Below are 25,882 nucleotides of genomic sequence, written 5' to 3'. Positions count from 1 at the left end.
CCATACATAACCAAGCATAACTGCTGGGTATAACCAGACTTTTATCACCCCCATGCCTTGTGGCCAGTGCTGAGAGGCTAGGTGATTAAGGAAATCTTTCTGGAGAGAGATGTCTAAGAAGATACCTCAGACAACCTAGAAGTTAGATAGGAGAGGAGGGAGGCAAATTGATAGGAAATCGCATTTGTCAGCTTGGGATGAGAGAAAGCTTATGGGTTTGAAAAGCATCTAAGAGATAAATCTTGTGGGAGTAGGGAAGCAGGAAGCTGACTGTCACGAGTGGCACAGGAAACCCTTGAGGATGAGGACAGGCCACAGTTGCAACCTCAAGGCCAAGGGAGAGCCAATGAAGTGCTTTTGCTTGTGTGTGAAGGGAACGTGAAGGGGCACTGGAACTTTTCTGAAGAAGGTCTTGCAGAGAAGAGAATGAGCCAACATGAGCAGTGGGGGCTGGGTGATAAGGTGAGAGGAAGCATGTGGTGATAAGGTGAGAGGAAGGTTGATGCTGAAGGGTTCCATGGGTTGTCATGGCCATGAACAACATTTGGCTAATATTCTATGGCAGAGCAAAGGATTTATAAGAGTCTGATAGAGTTTGGGACCTGGTGAGGTCCAGATTTCCATAGGACACTGTCAAATCTATGTAGGAATCTAGAACGTTTCCAGAAATGTCCAGAATATAGTGCTAGAAAAAAGGAAGGTCGGTAGGTCTCAGAAGAAAGGCAAGATAGGGTAAGTGGGTTGTAAGGAATTACAAGAAGGGAGTGGATACAGTCTACCTGAGCCACAGATGGAGGAGAAAGAGAGACCAAGAGGCCCTGAAGCAAACAGAAAGCAAGTTGCCAGAGAAGCAGAGGGCCCACTGTGTCAGATAATGCAGGAGAGTCCAGCTGTCAAAAGCACATAGATGTGCAGACTTAGTGACAAGGACATATCACCGACAGTCATAAGAACAGTTCCTACAGTGCCATGGGGACAGAGATGGGTCATTAAGTAGTAAGGACTCAGTAGGGATTACGGATACACAGTAGGTAGAAAGGAAATAGGAACAAGGAAGATTTATCCAATATGGGTTACATTTGACTATAGCCCAGCTCTGACCACACAGGCTGTTTTCTTGGGGTTTGGGGAAGGGACAACTACATATACATAGGACCTACTAACTGGAGGGCACTGTTAAAATGTTGTCCAAGCACTAACTCAGCCAAGTCTCACAATCCCCACAAGACAAGCTTAGTTATTATTCTCACTTTGGAGATGGCAACACTGAGAGATTAAGTAAGCAGCCTGAGGCACACAGATTCTAAGTAGGGGAGCCAAGACTTGAAGCCAGGCAGTATGGCTCTGGAGTCCATGATATCAAGGCCCCAGGACTCTGTTTATTGCAACGCATACAAGCAAATCCAGAGATTTCCTCTAAACCTTAAGAAGGATGAAGGGGCAGCAAGTCTGAGAAGATTGGGTTTCCCAGACACATCCGACCTGACCAGGTTAATGCACTGCTTAGAGATGTGCTGTTCAGCCCACGATGCCTCCGTCCTTCTAAAAACAGAGAACACTGCCAGACTGAGTTGTTCATTTACACATCGATCCTTTTACATCATAGAAACTGTCATTTGAACTGGATTCTCAGAATAATTGGTTTCCTCTTAGAAAACAAACTCCTCAGGCTCTTTTGCAGATCAGTGTTGGCATTTATCTTTGTGGGATGTCCTCATTGGGGAGCCAGCAAGAGACGGTTATTGATTAGCATTTCCTTCCTTGGGAATGGCCTTTAAATTCGATGAACTATCCTGAAAGCTGCCTTTCAAAGTACAACCTCTTTCCTAAATTGGTCTTCAACAGTTGTTCATGAAGAAGAAAAAGGAGGAGAAAGAGATGAGGAGGAGAAGAAAGGGGAGGATGTTGAGGAGGAAGGATCATAAAGAAACTCACAGCCAACTATTGAAGGAAATACTTATTTCTTAGTATATGGACGAAATGGCCTGGCTGAGCTCCACGTTAAGTCAAGGAGAGGATCTGCCCAAGTCACGGGAAACACAGTGGATGGTGAGAAAGATCGCCCATCATTTGCAAAACTCTTGTATTTTGGTCTCCATGTTCATGTATATCTGAATGAGTGAATGAGCACAGGCTTCCGAGTCCAGTCAGAGGCATGACACTGCCGACAGCTACGCTGAAAGAATCAGACTGTTTGGAGGTAGGCGCAAGGTTCAAGATCTGCCCTTGTGAAAAGAGAGACCAGAGTGGGGTAAGAGGGAGGTCAGAAGGTCAGTCCCCTAAGACTCTTTTTAGTAAGAGAATGAAACAGATGCAGAGAAATTCACTTTACTTAATGCTCTGCTCCCTAAACATAGACAAGAAAGAGTTGGGAGGAGTGAGGTCCAAGGGTAGAGGAATGGCAGATTTGGCTAGAAAGCTGCCATTAGGAAGGCAGAGGATACGAATAAAAACTTGACCCAAGTGGGACACGGAATCTGATGACAAGCATGGTATTTGAAGAGATCAGAGTTCTACAAAAAAGCACCAGGCCAAGGAATGACTAGGCAGACTAGCAGGCAGTAGGGTTGAAACCAGGCTAGGTGGAACACATGGAGGAATGCCCACTGTCAAGCCTCACAGAGAATGTAGATGGCTGTCCTGGAATTTGCCTTATAGACCTCAAATTCACAGAGACCTGGCTGCCTCTGATCCCCCAACCCCCAAATTCTGGTATACTAATAAATGGTAGAAGTGCCATTTATTAACCACACCAAAGAGAGGATGAGGCCCAACTCAATGAGTTTGTAAACAAAACTTTGCTGACACAATTTAAAAACAAACGATAGCCAGGGAGACAGCTCAGCAGGTAAAGGTGCCTGTTGCTAAGCTTGAGGACCGGAGTTCGATTCTTTAGACCCAATTGGTGGAAGGAGAGAACTGACTACCCCAAATTAACCCCTAGCCTCCAGTGTGTAAGGTGTACAGAATAAAACAAATATGATACAAATTTTCAAATGAAATAAGCCAGCTTGGAGGAAAAGAGGTAAGCATTTCATGCAGGGACAGTAGTGTCCACTAACGTCTGGATCATCAGTGTCGAAGCAATGGTGGATTTCCAGAGAGAAGGATGACTCACTGCAGGAAAGCCAAGGTCCAGCTGAGCTCGGGCGAGCCTTGTATAGGAAGCCAATTTTTTTTTAATTTTTAATATTTTTATTACATATTTTCCTCAATTACATTTCCAATGCTATTCCAAAAGTCCCCCATAGCGCCCCCCACTTCCCTACCCACCCATTCCCATTCTTTTGGCCCTGGCATTCCCCTATATTGGGGCATATAAAGTTTGCAAGTCCAATGGGCCTCTCTTTCCAGTGATGGCCGACTAGGCCATCTTTCGATACATATGCAGCTAGAGACAAGAGCTCCGGGGTTCTGGTTAGTACATCATGTTGTTCCGACAATAGGGTTGCAGATCCCTTTAGCTCCTTGGGTACTTTCTCTAGCTTCTCCATTGGGAGCCCTGTGATCCATCCAATAGCTGACTGTGAGCATCCACTCCTGTGTTTGCTAGGCCCCGGCATCGTCTCACAAGAGACAGCTATATTTGGGTCCTTTCAGCAAAATCTTGCTAGTGTATGCAATGGTGTCAGCGTTTAGAAGCTGATTATGGGATGGATCCCTGGATACGGCAGTCTCTAAATGGTCCATCCTTTCATCACAGCTATGAACTTTGTCTCTGTAACTCCTTCCCTGAGTGTTTTGTTCCCAATTCTATTAAAAAGAATGAATTTATGAAATTCCTAGCCAAATGGATGGACCTGGAGGGCANCATCTTGAGTGAGGTAACACAATCACAAAAGAACTCACACAATATGTATTCACTGATAAGTGGATATTAGCCCAAAACTTAGGATACCCAAGATATAAGATACAATTTGCTAAACGCATGAAACTCAAGAAGAATGAAGACCAAAGTGTAGGAAGGCAATTTTATCAGGAAGAATCCGCAGAGACCAGTGTTCTGGATGAGGAAATGCTGGCTAACATCACTTTTGAACTTGGAATGAATCTGCTGCTAGAAATGGCAAGAGAATAAAAGATGGAAGAAGCAATTGCAGAGAGAGGAAAATCACGCTGGTTTCTGAGAATGCTGTTGCCTTGTTTGATGAACTAGCCTATTTGTTTTGGCTCCAACTAAACTCAAGAATGTTTCTGCATATTTTACAGTGTAGTTTATAGACATCAAAGGAACAATCTCCCCTTTCATCGTTATTTACACATAAAAATAATGCAATTTGTGGTGCATGTACAAGTAACTTCTTAAAAAGCTCTCGAGTCTAATTTATTAATTGCTTGAGATTTAAAGTTAAACAAGGGTGAGATGCAAATCATCTGGTTCTCTGAAACATTTTACCACCAAATCTTGTTTTATTAATGAGATGCTGAACAGCCATATGAATATTTATGTAGGTGGTTAGAGGGCTTTAGGAAGAGTCCTGGAGCAAGTGACAGACATAAAAGCAAAAGGGTTCTAAGTCTCTTGAAAAAAATGGGGGCAGCTTCTTTGTTTATAGACCACTCTTTCTTCTGTGCTTCCAACACTAAAGCATCGCTCGCTGTACCCGGCCCAGGCCCAGCACTCCTGTTCTGTGCTGCTCCAAAGCTTTAGTTTCTGTCAAGGAGGCGTGATGGCAACAGTCCTCCTTTTGGGTGGCAGAACTCTGCTTTTCCAATAATAAGATTTTTGAAAAAAATCCATGTAAAATATTACACATGATTTGTGTATTTGATTGACTCTGATTCAGTTCCTTAGAAATTTCATATAAAGCTGCTTCATTTCATATTGTATAATGGATAAAAGCTAGAACTGAGCCATTGCTCCTGATTTAAAAAGCACATTTATGCAGAATTATTCACGGTACTAGAACTGTTTATTAACACTCTAGTTTTCCTCACTAATATTTTGTAATATTACAAATTAATACATCTCTACATATTAATTCTATATTTGTTGTTGGGAAAGCACACACACAACCTACATACATACACACTTTGTATTTCCTTATTTATTTATTACATTTCAAATGTTATCCCCCTTCCCAGAATCTCCTCTTATAAGGTATACATGTACCTCAGTCTATCCCTGTTGAAGTCAGTGTGTAAGCTCTGCAGCAACAAAGATAACCTACATTAGGTATCCCAGCAGGTAGTGGGCTCCAGCCTGGCTTTCCCAGGAGCTTTTCTCAACATGTCAATCTAACCCCGCCTATGTTCTACAGAGGTGACCCTGCTGTCCTCAGAGCTGTCCACGCCACCCCTGGAGCCCCCGTCCCGTTTACTCCTCAGGTTATTATATCTTCTAGCTGTCTTCTTCCATCTCCCATCCAAATTCTACTTCCTAGTCCTTCAAGTAGGAAGATCCTCACCAGACTGTGAGGAATGAAAGCTTTAGGATTAGTTTTATACGTATAGCATGTGAGTTGTTTCCAGCAGTTAAAAATATTAACACATCAAGGATGTCTGCAGTTTAGTTTGCTAACCTATTGGCTGCAAATTTGTGGAGTAAAGTAGGTGTGATAATATAAGTGATTAATTCTCTTCAAAATTAATCACTATATGAGCCATCTTACCAACTCCTCCACTTCTGTAACACCAAGATTAGGACTGATGTAGTTACAGCCATCTTTACCAAATCAATAACAGGTATTGAAGAGACTCTTGCCAGACCAAGCATAGTAAGTGTGGCTCTGGCAGGCCTTGCCCTTCTCCCCCATTCCCTCTGCCTTGCTAAAAACCATTAGATTACACCCCAAAAGCTAGTCCCCAAAGTCTATTCCCTTACTTGGCCCCTTCCTCCTCCTGAGGCTGACCACCAAGGTCCAGCTATCAAAGTACTGAAGTCCAGCAATCAAAAGGCCCCTTTAGTTCATCTAATTAACATGCCCAATTAAAATTAAACACCTCATTCTAACAGGGCCATTTTCCTATGTGTCATGTCTGTCTCCTCTATCCAGAGACAGTCTTTTGTACCTCCTCCTGGACAAATACTCCTTCCCCCTCTCCCTTGTCTTCTATCTCTTATCTTTGACTTATTATCTGCCCTTTGACCTCTGGAGGCAAATAAATCTCCTTTATGCCAAGAACCTGATCTTGGGGTGTCCTGGCCTGATTCTGTTTCCTTACAGGTAAAAGAAAAGCTTAATAACTCAGGACTGTAAGTCCGAGTTGTTTTCTGAGTGCCCATTCCTGTGTGGAAACTAGAAGCATGAGACATGAAAGTTACAGGGATCAACACAGCAGGATTTTATGATGTAGAGAGTCTCCATGGAAATGCTCCATGGAGAATGTGGATGCACCCTTCAAGTGACTTTGCTAAGAAGGCAGTTCTCTAACAGGTGAGAAGGCTGTGGTGGGAAGAGGGTGGCTTCAGTGTAGGACAGAGCAGATGCTTGTGGGTGGCCTGAGTAAGACAACATGGCATCCAGTGACCCGAGGAGGCTGCACAGCTTGACAGCTGAGGCACATTTTGATCATGAGTTTTGATCATTTGATAAGATGCCATCGTTAAGGGGTTAAACCATCATTACAAGACAAAGGAAACAAGCCTAGACCTCTCTCATTCCTCATTTGAAAGTGGTCAGGACATTTGAATGTGTAACACGACCTTTTGTGTTTCTCTTTGTTTATACTCACTACACACTGGCACTCCTGCTTCAATGTCACACTGGTGCACCAGCACCCACTTTCAAGTATGTCACTTAGGCTCATTATCCGTTGTTTCTCCGCTTTTCTACTTTAGAAACACTGAAAAGACATGGGATAGACTTGCAAGTACGTCTATAAGATGAATTCTTGCTGGACTAAAGGATCTAGGCTACTCTGAGTTCCCTCTAAGTAAGCAAGCATGAGCCCTGTGACTTCTCAACCTTGACCCTCAGAGTTGTCTCCAAATTCAAATTTATGCAAATCTGATGGTAGTTGACCCTTGAAAGTATACTTTTGATTTCCATTTTTCTAAACTCATGAATGACAATGAACACATTTCTCACGTTTGCCAAATGCTGATGTTCTGCCTGGGATCCATCTTCACATCCTTTGCTCTCTGGGGCATGGGTTGTTAGTATTCTGAGCACTTTTTGTAATGTAGGATGCCACAGTAGTTTAAGAATTTACGGGTAGATTATTTCAGTCGGAAATGTCCCTGAGAGTTTTGGCTATCAGCTGAGATAAGGCAGCTTTAAATCAATCACAATGGAGGAAAGCTCTGAACAGGGCCAAGTCAGATAATAAGAGTTTAAGAACTCTGGTGAGACACAAGGGAAACTGGGGTGAAAGACCAAAGAAGGACAGCCATGAACTCCACGTTCCTACCAGGAAACAGAAAGATGGAGTAAGCTGTGTGGACGGAAAGGGAGAGCCAATAGAGAGGACGAGATTCAGTGCTGTAGCTTCTGACGGAAGCAGCACTACATCTTCCCCCAAGACGGTGATTTACAGTCTCTGCAAGATACAGGGCCCAACCAGGAAACAGGCTGGGCTTCTGAAAATCATGTCCACAGAAGTGATAGTTGATGTCACCGAGGCAGTGAAGAGAAGAGGTGAAGCCCAGACAGGGACACCTGTAAGCACATGCTGGGAAGAAAAGGAAAACTATCTAAAGCATATCTAGAGTGAGCTCATAGATCAGGGGTTTGCAGGCTATAGTCAGCACAGCAAACATGGCAGTAACCCTGTCCTCACAAATACAGTTCATTGGAAGACAGCCACAGCCAATTATTGATAGACTGTCTATTTCTGCTTCTTACCATATGGAAAGAACTTAGCAGTTGCGATGGTGTGCGTGGCGTACAAAGTCAGGAACTTTTACCATCTGTCCCTTTACAGAAGGTATGATAACCCTGATCTAGAAGGAGGATAGTTTGGTATAGTCAAATAGCACGTGAAACTAAAAAGATGGCTATAAACAGAAAAATACTTAGAAAAAGTTAATACATTTTCTGCAAAGTTTCTGTATTATACTGATTACAAAGGAGATTTTAAAATTAGAAAAAACAGAGTAAAGTGATACCTATATCAGAGAAGAGCAAGAGGTTAGTTGGTAGCCCCTAGGAGTTGGTAGAGTGGTTCTGTCCAGATGCTCAACTATACACCTCCTGTGACAATAAGGTGTGGCACCATCATCATGCAGACAGAAATTGGGAGTCAGTTTCATCAAGAAAGTAGGGGACCTCAGAGAACTGCTGCAGCAGTGTACCTGAGCTTAACAACTGGGCCTCAGAAAACAACTTGAGGGTGTATACTATTCAGGAGTCCTGACTGTAGAGCCTCCTCAAGCCATGCAGACTGCCTTCAGCATATCACTAATGGCAAGACTATCTCTAGATGCTGCTGTTACTGGAAAGACACTGAGGTATGGGAAAACAAGATCACAGTTCTGTTCTAGGAACCAATCCTGGGATGCAAGACATAGGATGAATGATGGCTACAATGAAGAGGCAGTGTCCGGGGTAGAGCCTCGGTCAACTTGGCACAAGCCAGTCTCATCTGGGAAGAGGAACCTCAATGGAGAAACTGCCTCCATCAGACTGTCTGTGGGCAAATCAGTGGGGGTACTTTCTTGAAGAGCAATTGATATGGGAAGGTGGTGACACCCCTGGGCAGGTGGTCTTGGATGGCCAAAAAGACCTCATGCATACATCCATGAGCTCTGTGTAATATGCCCTTTCCACTTAAGTGTTGCCTCTTCTGTGATCCCTAAAAAGAGCAGTCCATGTGGACAGGCTTTCTTTCCTCAGGGGTGTTTGGGAGCACTGTGGTACTGAGTCAGCCCTCCATACAGATTCTCATGGTGGAAATCCAACACTGCAGATTCTAGGAGATTATAGAATACTTTCGCAGGTGGCAACTAGGACAACATCCTTACGAACAGTAACTGCATTAATATCTCTAATAAATGCCTGCAGCATCAGGCAGATCTGTTGCTAAGCATGTTAACCACAATCTTTTGAAAATAATTTATCCCTTTCTAGACTTCTGGTAATTCAGAATAGGACACGTGGATCTATAAAATCTGACTAAGTTTTATTTTTTTTATAATAACTTGGACTCTGAGCTTCTCAAGAATACACATTTACTATGTATGTTTTGGTGGACATGTTAAAAGTATGCTGGACAAATGAGCACTGCTTCCCTGTAAGCCAATGCCCTTGTAACTAGCGATATCACAGGATTCTCAGGTTTAATTTATGGCAATGAACTGGTAAATGTTTGTGATAATATAACAAGTAAGATTAAAGAACTTAGATCTTTTAAAAAATTCTCAAGCAAGGTAGTAGTGTCATTATGGTATTTTTCACATGTTGTCTTTATGGGTTCCCTTCCTCACGCACCTTTCCCTAAGAAGTCCACTTAACAAGTCACATGTGAGAAATCTTGCCTTACCAGGCAGAATCTAATAGAGCACTCTCTGCCTTGGATGTTCTTATGTTCTCCTGGGAAGTGCCTACAGAAGGCTGTAGGCTAGAGACAAGTTCCTGAAAGCTAGCACGCACCATCCTCTTAGCTCATGGAAGTTCATCCGAGGAAATGTTGGGGATTGTTCAGTAGGATACTGTGGAATGTTTCTATGGCCCTTCTGCACCACCAGAGCTAAGTCCTCTCTTTGAAGCCTGAGTATTGAAAGTTCCTCACTGTGAGGCCAGATGTCCAAGCAGAGATTTCATATCAAGGAGAGACATTGTAAAAAATGTTGCTTGCAGGCATAGAAAAGAGCTTTTAAGGCACCGATGCCTCTCTCCCTCAGCCACTGACTGGAGTTCACGAGAAAAGGTCGCCTGCCAGTAGGACACCAAGAAATCTGCTCTGTGTTACCAGAAGGCTTGAGGGGGAAAAGAAATATTTCATAATCCTGGGCAGTTCTCACTGTGCTAAGAGCTTATATGAATCAATTTCCAAAGAATAAAATTACAAGCCTCTTTGAGGGGTTTTAGAAGCATCGAGACATAGAAAGAAATCTCCGTCTAGCCTCAGATGACTTTCTTTGGGACCTGTTCATTATTTAATTCCTGTCTTCCCTGTGCGCATGTTCTAAAGATACAGGGAAAAAAGTGGCATTTTCTTTGTGCCCTCCTGAATTAGAATTAATGATGCTAAGAATAGAAAGGAGTTTTCCATCCCACCCAGGAAGACTTGCCTGCTAACTCAAAAAGGGGGACATCCGTGGTAGCAGAAGCCTAAGAACACTTTCCTAGAGGACAGGCTGAGCCTTGGTGTGCAGTGCTGACCTTGCTTCTGAGAAAGGAGAAGCAGTGCCAGCCAGCCATGGGCCATGGGCAGCTCTTATGTGCTCACCCTGAAGTCCTTCAGTTCTAGCCTCTGGCAAATTTGTTCTTCATCCTAAAACTTGTTGAAAAACATCCTTTATTCAGTGGACAAAAATCTTTCAAGTTGTGTGGAAAATACTTTTGAGCCCTTAAAACACTGCTTTGTGTATTCTAAGCCAGAGAATAAATCAGACGTTGCTGAGCCAGTGGCGAGCCTATGAAGGAGCGGAATTACAAGAACAGGAGAGGCAGGTTTCTCTGAATCCATGGCTTGGTCCACAGTACCCTTATACGCTGGAGTGACTGTGTGGCTAACTGTATTACTGCACTGTCCAAATAACAATGGCTTGTGGTTAATCAACAACTAGAAAAATATGGGTCATTTAGCTTTTTAATATTTAAGAATGTAATAGGTATTTGAAAAAATTTTAACTTTAATAATTCTAAATTATATCATATATAGTTCAAAGGCACTATAATAACATAGTGATTGCCCAAAATAAATAAGTTTAAGCTTCACAACCAAAATTATTGAATAATTTCCTATTCATATTCTTCTTAAATAAATTTAAAAATGTAATTTGAAAATAAAAAGAATCTCAAAGAAGTTTTGTTCATGTGGACTATTGATACATTGGAAGTTAAGACTAATAAGTATTAAAACATTTAATTGGTTTTAAAATAGCAGAAATAAACTCAGTGTGAGTGAACACACAAAGACCATTTTTAAGAGGAAGGAGCATTGCGTCCACGTGCGTGTGCACAGGGCTGAGTCAATGACAGGTGTCTTCTTTGATTTTCCTTCACTTTAGTTTTACACCTTAGGTTTAAGTATTTTAAAAATTTAATGTGTAGGGGTATTTTGTCTATGTGCCTTATGTATACAGTTCCCAAGAAGACCAGAAAGAGGCATCAAGTCTCTGGGACAGGATTGAAGACAGTTTTGAGCCATCATGTGGGTACATCCTTTGGAAGAGCAGCCAGTGTTCTTAACTGCTGAGCCATCTCTCCAGCCCTTACACCTTAGTTTTTGGAATAGGCTCTCTCACTGAACCCAGGGCTCACTGTTTCAACTACACTGGCTGGTCAGTGAGCTTTAGAAATGTGACTGCTGTCCCTCGGCACAGGTTTACAGGCACCCCTGCTGTGCCAGGTCTTTTGAGGGAGCACTTAGAGATCTGAACTCCTGTCCTCACGCTTGCATAGCAGGCACTTTATAGGTCATCTCTCCAAATCCTAAATTGTTTATTTCTGAGGTTAAAAAAAATCAATGAGATATGTGGGTGTTTTATATTTCTACAAATCTGTTTAACAGAGGGAGCTAGACTCTTATCTATTTCTGTATTTAAACTCTTACAAAAACATTGCTCCCAATGAAACACGAAAAGAAATTCAGTCACACAGAAAGATGGTCAGAAGAGGGCAGAGGGGTATCTCAGCAGCCCTTCCAATGAGTGGGGCACTTGGCTATTATATAATACCAAACCACAGCAAGTGGTAGTTTTTGAAGCTAGCTGCAATGTGGAATCTGCAACTCTCATGCATGAACTTTGCATGTAGATTCACTAAAACCCCTAGGTCTCTTTTGTGCATTGAATGGGTCTTTTAGTCATGAAGGGATTTGTAACATCAGGGATTGATCATCTGAAATAGATAATATAGTGAATCATGAGTCGTGTAAATCTTTCAACTGGAGATGATCCATTCTCTCCCTGCCTCTTTTTTACCACTTGCAAAGTCACTGATCTCCTCAGAAAACTTTAAGCATTGCCAAGCTGTCAAACTCACAACAGTGATACCAATTTTTCCAAAATTCTAACTTATTGTTTGAAAGGGAAAATTTTATTATTAGTGACAATATAGTCAGTTGCTATCCTTGGCTTGTCAGCTCACTTGGTTTATTTTCTAGAGTACATCTGTCAGATAGCAGAGTGTGAATACACACAGGTGTCAGTGCTATGGGAACAACAGAGTGCAGCCCCCACTTGGTGCAGAACCGCCTTTCCCCGAGACAACCGGCCTACGTCACTAGGGGGCAGAGGCTTCATGTGCTCTCCCCATTACTAAGAGGAGTAGTGTCAAGATCTGGGGTAATAAAATGGATATTTGGTTGTTTCCTCTTTGTTTCAAATACACGTATGTGGAGGGAAGAAATTGCTACTAGGATGGTTGACTGGGACCAGCAGTTTCATCTCCCATTGCTGCTGTGCAATAGTGAGGCGCATGCACAGTGATGGGTCTGTGTTCTTACGAAAACAGTTGGACCCTGAGGAACGAAAGGATAGGGAGCAAGCTCAGAACTGCGGCTTTAGATGCTGTGTCTCCTCTGTGAGGAGACCAAGTTTAAGATTCAGTCAGTAGGAAATGGAAAGCTACTGACAGATTTTAAGCTGTAAACACCATGCTCTTACTTGTGTTCCAGAACTGTCACGGAGCCGTCAGTGTGAGGGACAGCGCACTGGTCAGTGACTCCAGGAAGGAGAAATTGGACAAGGCAGGGTCAGAGAGGATGCAGTTCTGAGTAAGGGTAGGAACTAGTGAGTGTGGAAGGAGCTATGTGTCCAGATACATTTAGGGGCTGTCCTAAGGATTGATTTATGAGAGATAAGGGCAGAGAAGAATCCCGTCAAGTTTCCAGGACGCTAACCAGAGTAATTAGGTGGACAATAGTGATTTGATTCAAATATCTGGCACAAGAGGAGGAGCTTGGAAGAGTAGCAAGAGAAGAAAAATTCTCATGTCTCTACTGAGCAAAAGAAAAAGTCTCATATGTCTACTTGAGCTGCCTATGGACCATCAGAGTGGAGATGTTAATGGTGACTAGAAATGCTGACTGAAACAGGGAGTGACAGCACATTACTTCAATCCCAATGCTTAGAAGGCAGAGGAAGGAGCTACTCAAGACAACCCTGGTCAAATAAATTATCAGAAAAATAAACACAAAAACAAAGGTTGTAGGCTCAGGGCAGAAAAATCTAAAATTGAAAATTCCTTTCTGTGGAAGTTCACAAGAAGGGCTCAGATTATCAGGGACAGCACAGATAAGAGGCCTGATATGGCACACATAAAACCAAGTGTTAAAGAAGGAAGAGGAGAGGGAGGCTAGAAACAGAAATGAGGGGATTGTAAGTTACATGATCTGGGAAGGTATTGCTATAGAAATACAGAAGCACTTAGAGACCAGTTTCTGTACATTAAAGCCACAGTTGATAGATGTTCTGAGAATGGGAATATAATTTCCCTGCCCCAGTGTTGCAGACTCAAATGAGTGGAAGCTGCAGAGATATTTACACTCATCTTCTTGTATTCCCAGGATCTACCTACCAGCACAGGCATCTACAAATCCCAGCTACATCCCAGGCAGCTACAGATCCAGAAAGATCGTACAGACGTAGAGTCAGCTCTATGCAGCTGAAAGCCCAACAGTGCACAAACCCTCCACCAGAGTCCCGTGGCCATGCTGCACGAAAACAGACATTTATTATTAAAAAGCTCTGAATTTGGGAGACTGTTATGGAGTGTCATTGCTGACCAATATAGGTTACCTGTTAAATGTTATAACAAAATCAATCAGGATTTTAAATTCGGATGACTAGTAGTTTCCTTGTAGTACCAGATAGTCAGTAAACAGGAGCGAAAACTACATGGCCCTGAGTTCAATGCCAGCACAAAACAAAACCACACAAACCTAAGTAGAAACTATAGAAGATTTACTAACAGAAATATAGGGCAGTAATGTTGATGAAATACAAAACACTATCAAAAGCCTGTGCCCAGGTAAAGGATGGTTCTGAAACACTCTGGAAGGATTCACAGTGGTCTGATGTCAAGGCCTGCCACTGTCTCCAGACTATCTTTCAGTTATGATTCTAAGCGTTCTCACTAACATTCTCAAATCTGGAGAGACAAAGACTGTGGAGTCTCATCGTTTGCCTCTTGGGGATGGGAGAAGGAAAGATGGACGAGGTAGTGGACCAGGTGAGGACAGTACCAGCTCTATCAGGGGAGACAACCTTTTCTCTACTCCATGGGTGTCAAGAGGTTGGGTAAGTCTGAGCTCAAGGGGACGACAGCCTGTTGCAGCTGGGTAACTTGAGCCCTGAGAGATTATTTAATTTACTCTCCAAGGGCGAGCAGCCAGCTCCCCAGCACTGCATGATTACCCCGTCCCCATCCTTCCCTTCCTTTCCCTCAAGCGACAGAACAGGAGGAAAACAGCAGAGGTCGATTTTCTTCACACAGAGGAGGAGATTACTATGCTTCAAAAGTATTTGCCGTCAAGTCTGAACGCCTTAATAGCCCTGGTTTACCCAAACTTCCACGAGAGAGACTTCTTTAGGACCCCTCATTAATGACAGTCATTCATGTGGAGGGATGTTAGGTCCTCCCAGCTTCCCATATAGCAATGTGAAAGTTACAGAACACTGGGGATGGTGGTGCATGCCTTTAATCTTAGCACTTGGGAGGAAGCCATCTTCGGGTCTCTGAGTTTAAGTCCAGCCTGGTCTACAGAGTGAGTTCTAGGACATCCAGGGCTCTACAAAGAAACCCTGTCTAAAAAACTAGAACCCAAAAACTAAGCCAAACAAAGCCAACTAACCAACCAAACCCCCAAATATTACATGAGTGATAGTTACACACTGAAAGAAAAGGTGAACAAAAATATAGTGTCTATGTAACAGGTCTCAAATACAAGGCTTGACAAGTAGACATTCTAATTCCAAAAGGCTCTGAGGAGAGAGGACCACTGAGAACCACCTGGCCAACTCAGGCCTAGAACTGGAAATGCTGAGGAAAAGACACAGTGTACAAATCCATCCATACAACATGAGAATTAAGCTAAAGTGTGTGGCTAAGTATGACCAAGCAAGCAAGCATCACAGGCCTGACCAGCGTGGAGAGAGGCACACTACCCTAGGTAGCTGACAGGAAGGGATAGAGAGGTTAGAGAGGTAAGCTGCCCGTGTGCTCACTTCTCAGGTCCATATCATCTCCTCCGTGCCACAGGTCAACGCTCCCTTTTGCTTTTCCCTTATTTTTAATCAGTGGGATTAAAGGTAAATGTTTCACAAACAAATAAACAAACAAACAGTATTTGAAATAGGATCCACTATGAAGCTACTTGTACCCCCCCCCCCTTTAATGAGGAACGGCATACTGAACTGATGTCCACATGGGTTCTGTGCTGGTTACTTTTGGTTAGTGACATTTGGGATGACTTGAAAAACTTTTAACTTTTAAAAGAAATTCTGAAAGATTTGTCACGAGCGTATATTACATTATAATTTTACAAAACTACAAAAATTTGTTTTTCAAAAAGGGAAATATGTAACTTTATTGTGAAGTTAAGAATTAAGACTGGGCTGTGGAGACAGACTGGGTTTTCATTGCTATTCTACAGTTGAAGAACGAATGGTAGGTATGGAATGACTGCTGTAGCCTGAAGGGCTTTGGTAGTCACCTGACCTGTGCTGGGGAATGAAGAAAGGAGACAGACACACATGCACACACTGACAAGCTGGGCCTGGCTGGGCCATGCACACTGATGGGGAAAGATTAGCAGCTATCAAACAGTTTATTATACAGCTGACCCAGGAGGTGGGTTTATTATAAAGCTGGAGGAGGAGGCAGGTGATCTAAGCTTGGTAGGGGTCTCAACAGTTCTGCCATCATCTGGGAGTAGAAGGCTGTGGTGGTTACCTTCTGCACACACTGCCCACATTTGAATTGGTAGCGGGTAAGGCCTTCCATTGCCATGGTTGAGTCTGTGACATGATGGTGCTCATGTCAGTGCACACTCATTTAAGATTCCATTTGCTCCCATAGATGACCATGACTGTTTTGCCTTGACCATGTCTTTGCCATTCTCATTGGAAAATAGAGTCTACTTCTTTACACTTGATTCATTCCCGGCCTGGCAACCTGTCTTGGCCAGCAGAATGTGGTGGGAGTGATTTTGCATCTTCTTAGTGCAGCTTCATGCCAAGTGCAGGCTCTGGCTCACATCTCTGAGGCCCCCTCTGCCACACCAGCTGCTAAGAGAAAGTCTGACCACTTTGTTAGGGAGCACTAGTACTCGGGGAAGAGGCTACATCTCAGGCATCCCAGCTTCAGTTAAGCCTCTTCTAAATGAAACCCATTGACACACTGGATGAAAAAGAGCCACTTATCTCCCCCGTCCAATTCTCCATCCCAAGGACTTCAAGCATAGAATGAAGTTATTGCTTTAAGCCATCAAGTTGATGTGTATTTGGGTATGCGACAGAGATACTTATCATCCTCATTCATCCATTATTGGAGGGCATGTACCATGAACAGAAGTAAGGGCATCCACTGTGGGCATAAGACTTCCATGCTGTGGGTGCTGGGGATGGAGCTCAAGTCACCAGGCGTGCTGTGAGTGCCTTTACCTACTGATTCACTTCTCAGCTCCAGGGATAATCTTTTCTGCAGGCATCTTTTTAGATGTAGAATAGATAAATGAGATAAAGCAATAAATGGTAAAGATTTTATTGCTTTTATCATAATAGTGATGTTATAATGCAAATACATCAGGAGGATTCACAGGCTGGAGAGATGGCTCAGTGGAAAAGAGTACATGTTGCTCTTCCAGAGGACCCAGGTTTGATTCCTGGCACCCACTCATGAAACTCCTGAAACTCCAGTCTATGGGATTCAGTGCTTTCTGCTGGTCTATGTGGATACCAGACAGGGATGTGATATATGATACACATGCAGTCAAAACACCCATACACATAAAATAAAATAAAAATAAATTCACTACAAATTCACTCTTCAGAGTTATCTAGTAAGTCAGTTGATGGTATTCACACTCTTCTCTTGACAGACATGTTTATTTTTATGTATACATGTTGTAACCTTGGTGTTTACGGTAAAGCACCCTGTGAACATCTTCAATATGCTTACACTGCCTCCTCTGACAGGATTGCAGTTTACTTCCTATAGTGAGAGATATGGGAAGGAGACAGAATGCTTGGCATCACAGGTGTGTGGTATAGGACAGCTTCATACCATGGCTAAGCATTTCATGACTAAAGCCAAGTATGTCTCTTCAATCAACCATACTGGGGTGAATTCTAGAATTGGGTCAAAGGCTAAGCAGGCCTCCTAAGCAATTTAATTGTGTTAAGCACTGTCAAATTATTATCCAAAGTATTTTATCATGCTTCAGAGCATGCATGGGTGTCCTCAGTGGATTTGAGACTACATTCTCAAATTTGTTACTATCATGAAAAATAAGTGCACATGTTATATACATATCAACTGCCATATTTAAATTCAGTCTGTGATTTGGGATGGGTCTGAAGTTATGATTAAAAGGCTTTTCCCTTTTATCATGCAAATGGATTACAACTATAAGAATAAATATTTAAAAATGGGTAATTGTGCTATTTACAATTCTCTCAAGGTATCTTTAATCCTCTAAAAACAATGCTAGGATGGTTGCTGGGGTAACCTAACTCATGTCTTCTCCTGCTTATAAATGGGATCCACTTGTTTATTTGAAAATTGGAAATTACCAACCACTTGGTTATTTGGATAAGTGGAAGAGAAATCTACTTAAAAGGTAATTTTATGTAACTGAAACAGTTCAAACAAACTCTACAGCTAGGTCATGCAGCAGAGAGTCACACCAGGCCAATGCACTGACTGTGGTGAAAAGTGGGCATCCACAAGTGAAAGGGGCTTGGAGGACAGATGCTCGCAGCGGCAAGAACTCTTGGCAGCCACAACATGAAGGAAATGGGCTTTGTCCCCCCCCTTTGTCTTATAACCCAGGGATGCCAAAAGCTTACAAGTAGAAATAAATAGGCAACGCGTCATTAACCAAACTCTAAATCCTCACCTCTAAAGTTAGGACGTTGTCTGTACTTGTCGCAAAAGATTTTTCCATCTCTTAAAGCCTTTTATTTTATTCAATACCATCTAGGCTTAAATTTTACACACACACACACACACACACACACAGAGCAAAATTTTCTTTGCTGTCTATGATTACTCTACATGTTTTAAGTATTGTTATAGCAAAGGCAGTGAAAAATAACCTTTTGCTGGGCATCCCTTAAAACAATTTTGTTCTCCTTTCAGCCTTATTTATAAAGGTTTCCAGATGCTGCTCCTTACAGATGAAGCACAGCGTGATGTAGACACTTACAATAGTATCCGCCACTGTGAAGCCAAGGACAATGCTACTTTGAGCTCTAACTGCCTCTAACCCAGAGGATCAGGTCCAGGGAGCTCTCTGTTGCTACTAAGGTGTGAATGGTTCTCTGAAGCCATTTAGAAACAACCAAAGTTCTCAGCAGCAACAATCAACCTTGTGCAACGTCAAAGCCTATCAGATGGCTGGCATTCCATGCCGGGGACAGATGCTATTGCTCACTCAGTGACTGCACAATGAAAGGATGTGGGCAAAGAGCAGATGTAAATGGAAAGCTGACTTCTGTATGTGCTAGGCAGCAGTGCTGAGCTCAAACACTCATTCTAATTTCAAGAGACAATTCCAAAGTAATTCTCAAGAGAAAGGCGAGGTATTTTCAGATATTTGTTCAATATGAATGGCTAAGGCTTGCCAAAAATGACTTTTTATGCTGGCATGCGATCTCTTGGAGGGAAGTCAGCCTGAGTCACTGGATACATCAAAGGTAGAGAGTCCAGTGAATGAATTACTGCAGGCTGTGTGAGCAAGCCAGATACCTGCGTTCATCTGCCCACTGCTGAGACTCCAGCCTCCTTTTAATTACATGAAAGCAGCTGGTACCACTGGTCGCTGGAGTCTTCAGTTACCTTGATTGCTTGGTCATTATCTCTAATCAGCTGCTGCTTCTCATCTTCAAACTTTTGTATAACATCCTGGAGCCGCCTTTCTGCAGCAAGCTGCTGCCGACTGCTCTCCTCTTTCAGAGAGGAAATGGTTGTCTGAAGTTCTGCTATGATCTAAAATGAAAACAGCATGCTGTAACTTCAAATTCTCCAGCAAGAGGCATCTATTTTATATGTATTTATGCTTAACAAAAGAATGAATTTGGCAAAACTATTCCACAAACTGAACATTTTCAATTAACATATCACTCAGGATAATGCACAAAATTCCACACAATAAAAGGCTCCAATAAAACTGTGAATGGTGAACAACTGCTGAACCAAATATTTTTGGAAGACATTTCCACTCTAACATTCCACAATATTTACTCATCAGAAGAAAGAACATCTGTGATCTCAAAAAAATGAAAAGCGTCAGATTGTATTTTATTGAGAAATAAACTTTTTAAGAGTGAGAAAGGCTGGTCTGACTTTTGTAAGACTTTGTACTACTGCCACCTATCACTTCCCCAACCCCCATCACCACCCACCCACCTCCAACCCACTACCACCTCCTACCCCCCCCACTCCCTTCACCTGCTCACCACCACCTTATCACCACCCACCAAACTCGCAGCAAGCTAAGTAAGTCCATTCTTCATGGTCACTTAATTCTATGCAGCAACCCTTGGGCACTAACTAATGTTTATGTATTGTGTTGAAATGTAAAGTTTTTATATCATTTGCTACTGTGAGATACAAAGCGAGGTTAGATATTTCACCTTGTTGAAGATGATTCCCAGCTATGGAGCTAGGCAAGAACTGAAGCCCACAGGCAGCTTCATCCTCCAGTGAGCCAGTTTCATTTTTTTTAAATATTTTTTTATTAAGTATTTTCCTCAATTACATTTCCAATGCTATCCCAAAAGTCCCCCATACCCTACTCACCCATTCCCATTTTTTTTTGGCCCTGGAGTTCCCCTGTACTGGGGCATATAAAGTTTGCGTGTCCAATGGGCCTCTCTTTCCAGTGATGGCCGACTAGGCCATCTTTTGATACATATGCAGCTAGAGTCAAGAGCTCCGGGGTACTGGTTAGTTCATAATGTTGTTCCTCCTATAGGGTTGCAGATCCCTTTAGCTCTTTGGGTACTTTCTCTAGCTCCTCCATTGGGAGACCTGTGATCCATCCAATAGCTGACTGTGAGCATCCACTTCTGTGATTTTGGTATCAAAGAGAAGTTCATACTTCCAAACAGGTTGTCTCCTTCTTAACTATGCACACTCATGAAAGTTTACTCTGGGTGGCTGGTGATAAGATGGGTGATGGGGGGTAGGTGGTGATGGGGGGTAGGAGGTGGTAGTGGGTAGTGATGGTATACTTTTAAAGTACAAAATATATTTTCTCAAATGTTAGGACTGAGCAAATCAGTAGTGAGAGTAGAGGCATGCGGATCTGGAGCTGGAGGACAGTTTCAGCTGCAAGTTGACTTTGAAGCTAACTTGGGCTACATGAAATGTTGCCTCAAAAAACTGAGGTAGCCAAGATTGAAGATAAAAATATTTTGGGGATATTTCAAATAATTTTAAGGGCTCAAATATCCCAGGATATCCCTCAATTTTAAAGGATTGTGGACAATGCATACAAGAAGAAATGAGTGTAGGTGTTGGAAGGAGCTGTGCATAAGCAATGCTGCAAGGAAGGCTCGCTTGCCTCTACAGTCTGTAGGGGAGGGAATAAGGACGTCTGTGGGACAGTGGGATCATATCTGGAAGGCTCTTTCTAAAGCTCATGAAGGGAACATGAGGCAGCGTCAGGACACTGGAGTAGAACAAACTCTACAGCCAGACAAATGGGTAGAATGGCTGTCACCCTGAGAGGTTGACTATTTCAGACTAGGAGGTGATCAGAACACTAGGTTTACAAGCATAGTGCAGTCAAGGAACACAACAGTCAAGTCTACTTGCTGTAGACTTAAGAGTGTGTGAAAACACACTTCTTCACCTTAGCTCAGTGCATACATCACTAGCACTCACTAAATATTTACGTAGTGATCATAATGGTAAATCAAGTAGTGAACTACCATGCTAAATAAGAAATGCTCATCACCTGGAAAACTGAACTGACATAATCTAGCCAGTCCAGAAATAATAGTAAAAATTTCTGAAAGAAAAATAATACATTATAAACAATCATAATTGGGAATGTCCAGTTTGTATAGAATCATAAGGAACACAAAATGTCACTAAGTGTTCAACCTCTATCTACCTCAGAGTAAGGACTGGATTCGGACATTTCCACGTGATATGAGAAATTATCTCTCTGGTTAACAACAGGGGCTCTTTTGTGAGGGGTGTTATAAGCAGCCTGACCCATGAAAGCAATAATAGCTGCTAATAATTGTTAAGCAATGAAACTTTACTTAGATATTAGGATCTTATTTAACGTCTTTACAGAATGTAAAATAGAGGTTAAATTTCGATTTTTAAATCATTCTACGTTTTTTCCCCAGATTTTGGTACAGTCTGAAACTCTTCCTCTAAGTTCAATAGCCAACATAAACCACACCTAAAAAAGACAGGAGGGTATTGGGGCTCCTAACAAAATACAGGAAGGCAGAGACCCCTGCTACCCTGTACTTCTTGGCATGGCCCCTGGACACAGTTGGGGCATTAATCTGCACCATGAAGGGGAAGCAAGCCAGGGTAATGATGAGGGATGATTGGCAGTGTGGAGGGGAGTTCAGGTGGCAGTTGGTCCTCTTCAGCTACGAATACTTTTGTAGAACTGTAATACCTTGTTTTGGAATCTGAAGAGTAGGAAACTGAACTGTGAAGACTGAGAAGGCAAGGTAACTGTCTAATCTTCAGACAAAAGGAACAAATCTGTGACTGGAAGAAGTACCATGGCCAGAGATGATGCCTCCCTTGTGCTATGTGGTTCACAAGGGGCACAGGCTCTGAGTGTGCTGAGGTGAAGTGCACATGTGCTACTAGGACCAAAGTTTTTGATAAAATCTCAAAGATCAAGTAACTTCCTTTACAGGAGGAAAAGATTTCAAATATTTTCTAAATTTAAACTGCTGTACTCTTGAGCACCCATGGACCCATTTCTAATATATTCACATTTGCACTGCTCTTAAGAGGGAGATTTTAAAATTCCAATAAACACACTGGAGCAACATTGCTTCTGGCGCTCTCATGAGCTCGCTGAGATATGCATTAGAGATTCCAACAAACTAGCATCTGAAAGCACAAACAGCCCATGTTTCTGGGTTTTTGAAAATGTTTATTTAAAAATAAACTGTTTCTCAGTAGTGACTGGCACTGTAGGCTAATGCTTTCAAATGCCAGTTCATGGCTATAAATACTCACTGTATCAGAGATGGGTACAGACGAGTGCTGTTATCAGACTAAGGCTATCTTCCATTTGACATTCCTGTAGTATGTGTGTTTCTGGCATCAATTGATCTTTAGTTTATGAAATGATTACAGTGAGTGATAGTTACTGGTTTTTTCCCACGGCCTTTCCCTTAATGTCTTGAAGAAAAATAGCATGCTTGCACATTTCCAAATTATATAGAGAAATTTCATCAGTCTTTAAGCACCTCAAAGCATGGTGTCTGATGAAAAAATTCCAACTTTCCTCTAGATCTCTTCCTTGGTTTTCTTCTTCCTTTTCCTATTGAAATATTCACACACCTAAGGTTGCTAACAGTTATTAAATGTTTTAGTACATACAAGGCACTACGTGCTTTGGCTATTAATTTTACTTACTAGTTAAAAGTGTCTTAAGAAGTAGGTAATAACTTCCCTTGACTAATGAGGAAACTGAATTCCAATGGTGGCAAGTAAACTCCCTGAAGGACACACAGGTGGCACCACTGTCTGGTATGCCAACCCAGCCTGTGGACTCCACGCCTGGGCTTTCCTACATGCTAGCATTTAATTTGCTCTAATGTCACCTGACCAGTCTTCTGCACACACTCTGTAGCTCAGCCTAAGTTTACACTCTTGTTCACACTCTGTTCACACTCTTGTGAGTTAAGCACTTGTATTAGCCAGCTTCCATCTTACTGTCTCTATCTTCCATTTCAAATAAAGCAAAAGAAGCATGATGCCAAGTTGCAATTTTTCATGTTTCTGTTTCAACTTTAACTTGGGAGAGCTGAGATCTCTTTCAGCTGGTTACAAGCATCATCTCAGCAGACTGACAAGGACATTTCTCCCTAAGGGCTGGAATAATGGCAACCATGCCATAATCATCTTCCACATAAACACATATGACTATTCAATTAAAGACTTCTGGCTTTCTTAATGGTTTGTGAATTATATAACATGCTCATTTTAGAAACAATTACAGAATTAACATTTCCTGATAACCATATTCAAAGTTTTGCTGTATTGGGAAGGTGAAGCACTGGGGCAGACTGGTATGTCAAAGGTCAAGCTTGCCACTTTGAAGTCAGATCCAGGCTGAGTCCTGGCTTAGTCACTTGCTAACTCCTATGAGCTCATCTCTCTGATCTCTGTTTTCTACCCTCTACTGCTGAGCTACATCCTCAGCCAGCTCTTAACTCTCCGTTTTCTCAACTGGAAAAATGGAGCCAATAAGGAAGACTGAATAAAGTCACTAGGTTTTTGCCCAGGAATGTTGGGTATTGCCATCTGTTCTGTTGCTCCTTTTATGAGGCATTCATAAAATGTTACATGAATTTCACTTTATACACCATTGTACACAGGCAACGACACTAAAGCCAAACTTAAAATCATTAGACAGGAAAACTGTAAAACTAAATGGTTTAGTTACTCATTTACCAAATGAAGGTAACCACTGGTTACGTCTAGGAGAACTCACGGTACTCCAGAGGTTTGATGCTCCCTAACTGAAGCTATTGAAAAATGGACCAACTCCTGCAGCAAAAGTACTGCAAGCATCCATCACCCCTCGAGCAGAGGTGGCGTTTTAACTGCTAGTCTTCCTTGTAGGAAAACGGCCAGAGTTAACCAGCCAGCGATGGATGCAGGGATTCTTTTCCTTCCTTCAGAAGAAGCCAGCAGTTGAGCTTATAATTTAACCTAGAATTGTATGTCATTTTGAATTAGTTAACAAGCTAGCTCATGGGTGCAACAAGTTAGAATGTTGAAAAAAAAAAAGGGAAAAACAGATGTTATCAACCTGCTTACATCACAAATGTAGGTGTGTATCTCCTGCCCTTGTGAAATGTGTTTCGGCCTGGGCTTGCTCTAGTGTGCTAGCTAGTTTTATAACATCTTTGTGTGTGTGTGAGAACATTAAGGTGTGTGTGTGTGTAGTATGTTGGTTCAAATGGTTCAATATGTACAATTATTCCTAATTTAATAAGACTGAAGTATTAAAAACATATTTTATTTATCTACCCATAAAAATAGCATACTAATCCATGAAAAACTGACAAGAATTCGATTTAACTCTGAAGTACAAAGGCTTTGTTGTGTTTGTCGGTTTCCCTTTTGCGTTTGCTTTTGGATTGATTGTTTTCTTTTGTGTCTTTGGCTCATGCTTACCTGAGAAGATTTGGCAAGCTTCTGAGTGTATTCCTTCTCGATCTGCTTCAGCCTGCTGTTGGCCTGCAAAACACACGTACACGAACACACACACAGTGACCTGTGAGCTTGGTATCTCTTCCACATGCCTATCACCAGGCAGCTGGGATGCCTGCCAGCTGCACCACCCTTCTGGGCAGCCAGAAAACCACAGGGCTCGTCTTTGATCTGACGCCAACTATTCATCACTGAAGAAGCAAGCAAGAAAAAAAAGAATCTCTCCTGCCAATTATTAGACAAACATAAGACTTCTGTGGATAGAAAGAAAAAGGGAGAAGGAGAGACAGAAATAGACACAGCAAGTGTGGCGGCTCAAAGGTAAAGGAAGGGAGAATGAAGAGCAGAAAGGAAAGGGAGACAAATGGGACAGGGAACTGGCAGAGGAGGAAGGGAAGGAAGGGGGTAAATTGAATGCTCTTCACCTTAGCTGAAAAAGAAAATAAGTGCGTTCAGACAAAGGCAGGTGAGAAAAGTTCAGAGCACTAAGCAGAATTGAGCCCCGACTTGGCTGAACACACAAGAGCAAGCTTTTGAAGTGACAAATATATCTAAATCAAACAGTTCTCTATCCTGGAACTAGGGTAGCCTTCCCAGAATAAGTCCACATTGCTTAGAACGTGGTTGTCCTTCTGCCACTCAAGTTTTGGACTTTTAGATGTGACCCTCTTCCTGCTCTCTGGGAGTGCTTGAGATCTTCAAGCTTTCCTTGGTGCTCAGAAAGGCGACAGTGACTCACCCTATCCAGGGCCCCGTCCCTGTCAAGCACACATTTCTTGGAAATGGTTTCAGCATGTCTGCTCATCTATCCAGCTTCTCTGTTTTGTCATCTCTCTTCACTGTTTCTATTTTCCATATCTTTGTCTTGATTTCTCTTAGAGTTTCCTCTCCTTTTACTATAAGACATTCTATGGGATTAGAACAACTGTCAACATAGCTGGAATTTCTATGGGTTCTTTCTTTTCTTTGAAGCAGCATCATTATGAACTCCCACTTTATAAGTGAGGAAACTGAGACACAAAGTGTTTTGGCAACCTGCCTATCACCATATAGTACAGAAAATGGTGGAGCTGAGACTTAACATCTGCCCCAAACCCCAAACACACACACACACACACACACACACACACACACACACACATACACACACACACCAAACTCAGTAGCTATTT

The 25,882-nt window shown here is 42.3% G+C and overlaps 1 protein-coding gene across 3 annotated transcripts in view; it reads right to left on the bottom strand.

Moving 5' to 3' along the window:
- The window catches only part of Cep112 (centrosomal protein 112), a 370,253-nt gene that overhangs the window by 77,050 nt on the left and 267,321 nt on the right, over nt 1–25,882 (bottom strand). For 2 of the 3 annotated variants that reach the window (XM_029484236.1, XM_029484234.1), the window contains 2 exons: nt 24,675–24,737; nt 19,113–19,262 (listed from right to left, as the gene is read on the bottom strand). In XM_029484236.1, coding sequence (XP_029340096.1) covers nt 19,113–19,262; nt 24,675–24,737 — 213 coding nt within the window. The remainder of the gene's footprint in view (nt 1–19,112; nt 19,263–24,674; nt 24,738–25,882) is intronic. The other variant, XM_029484235.1, reaches the window with a different exon arrangement.

The sequence above is a fragment of the Mus caroli genome, chromosome 11, assembly GCF_900094665.2.
Source record: "Mus caroli chromosome 11, CAROLI_EIJ_v1.1, whole genome shotgun sequence".
NCBI lineage: Eukaryota > Metazoa > Chordata > Mammalia > Rodentia > Muridae > Mus > Mus caroli.
The sequence above is the reverse complement of the archived record's forward strand: the minus strand, read 5'-3'. Positions and strand labels throughout refer to the sequence as shown.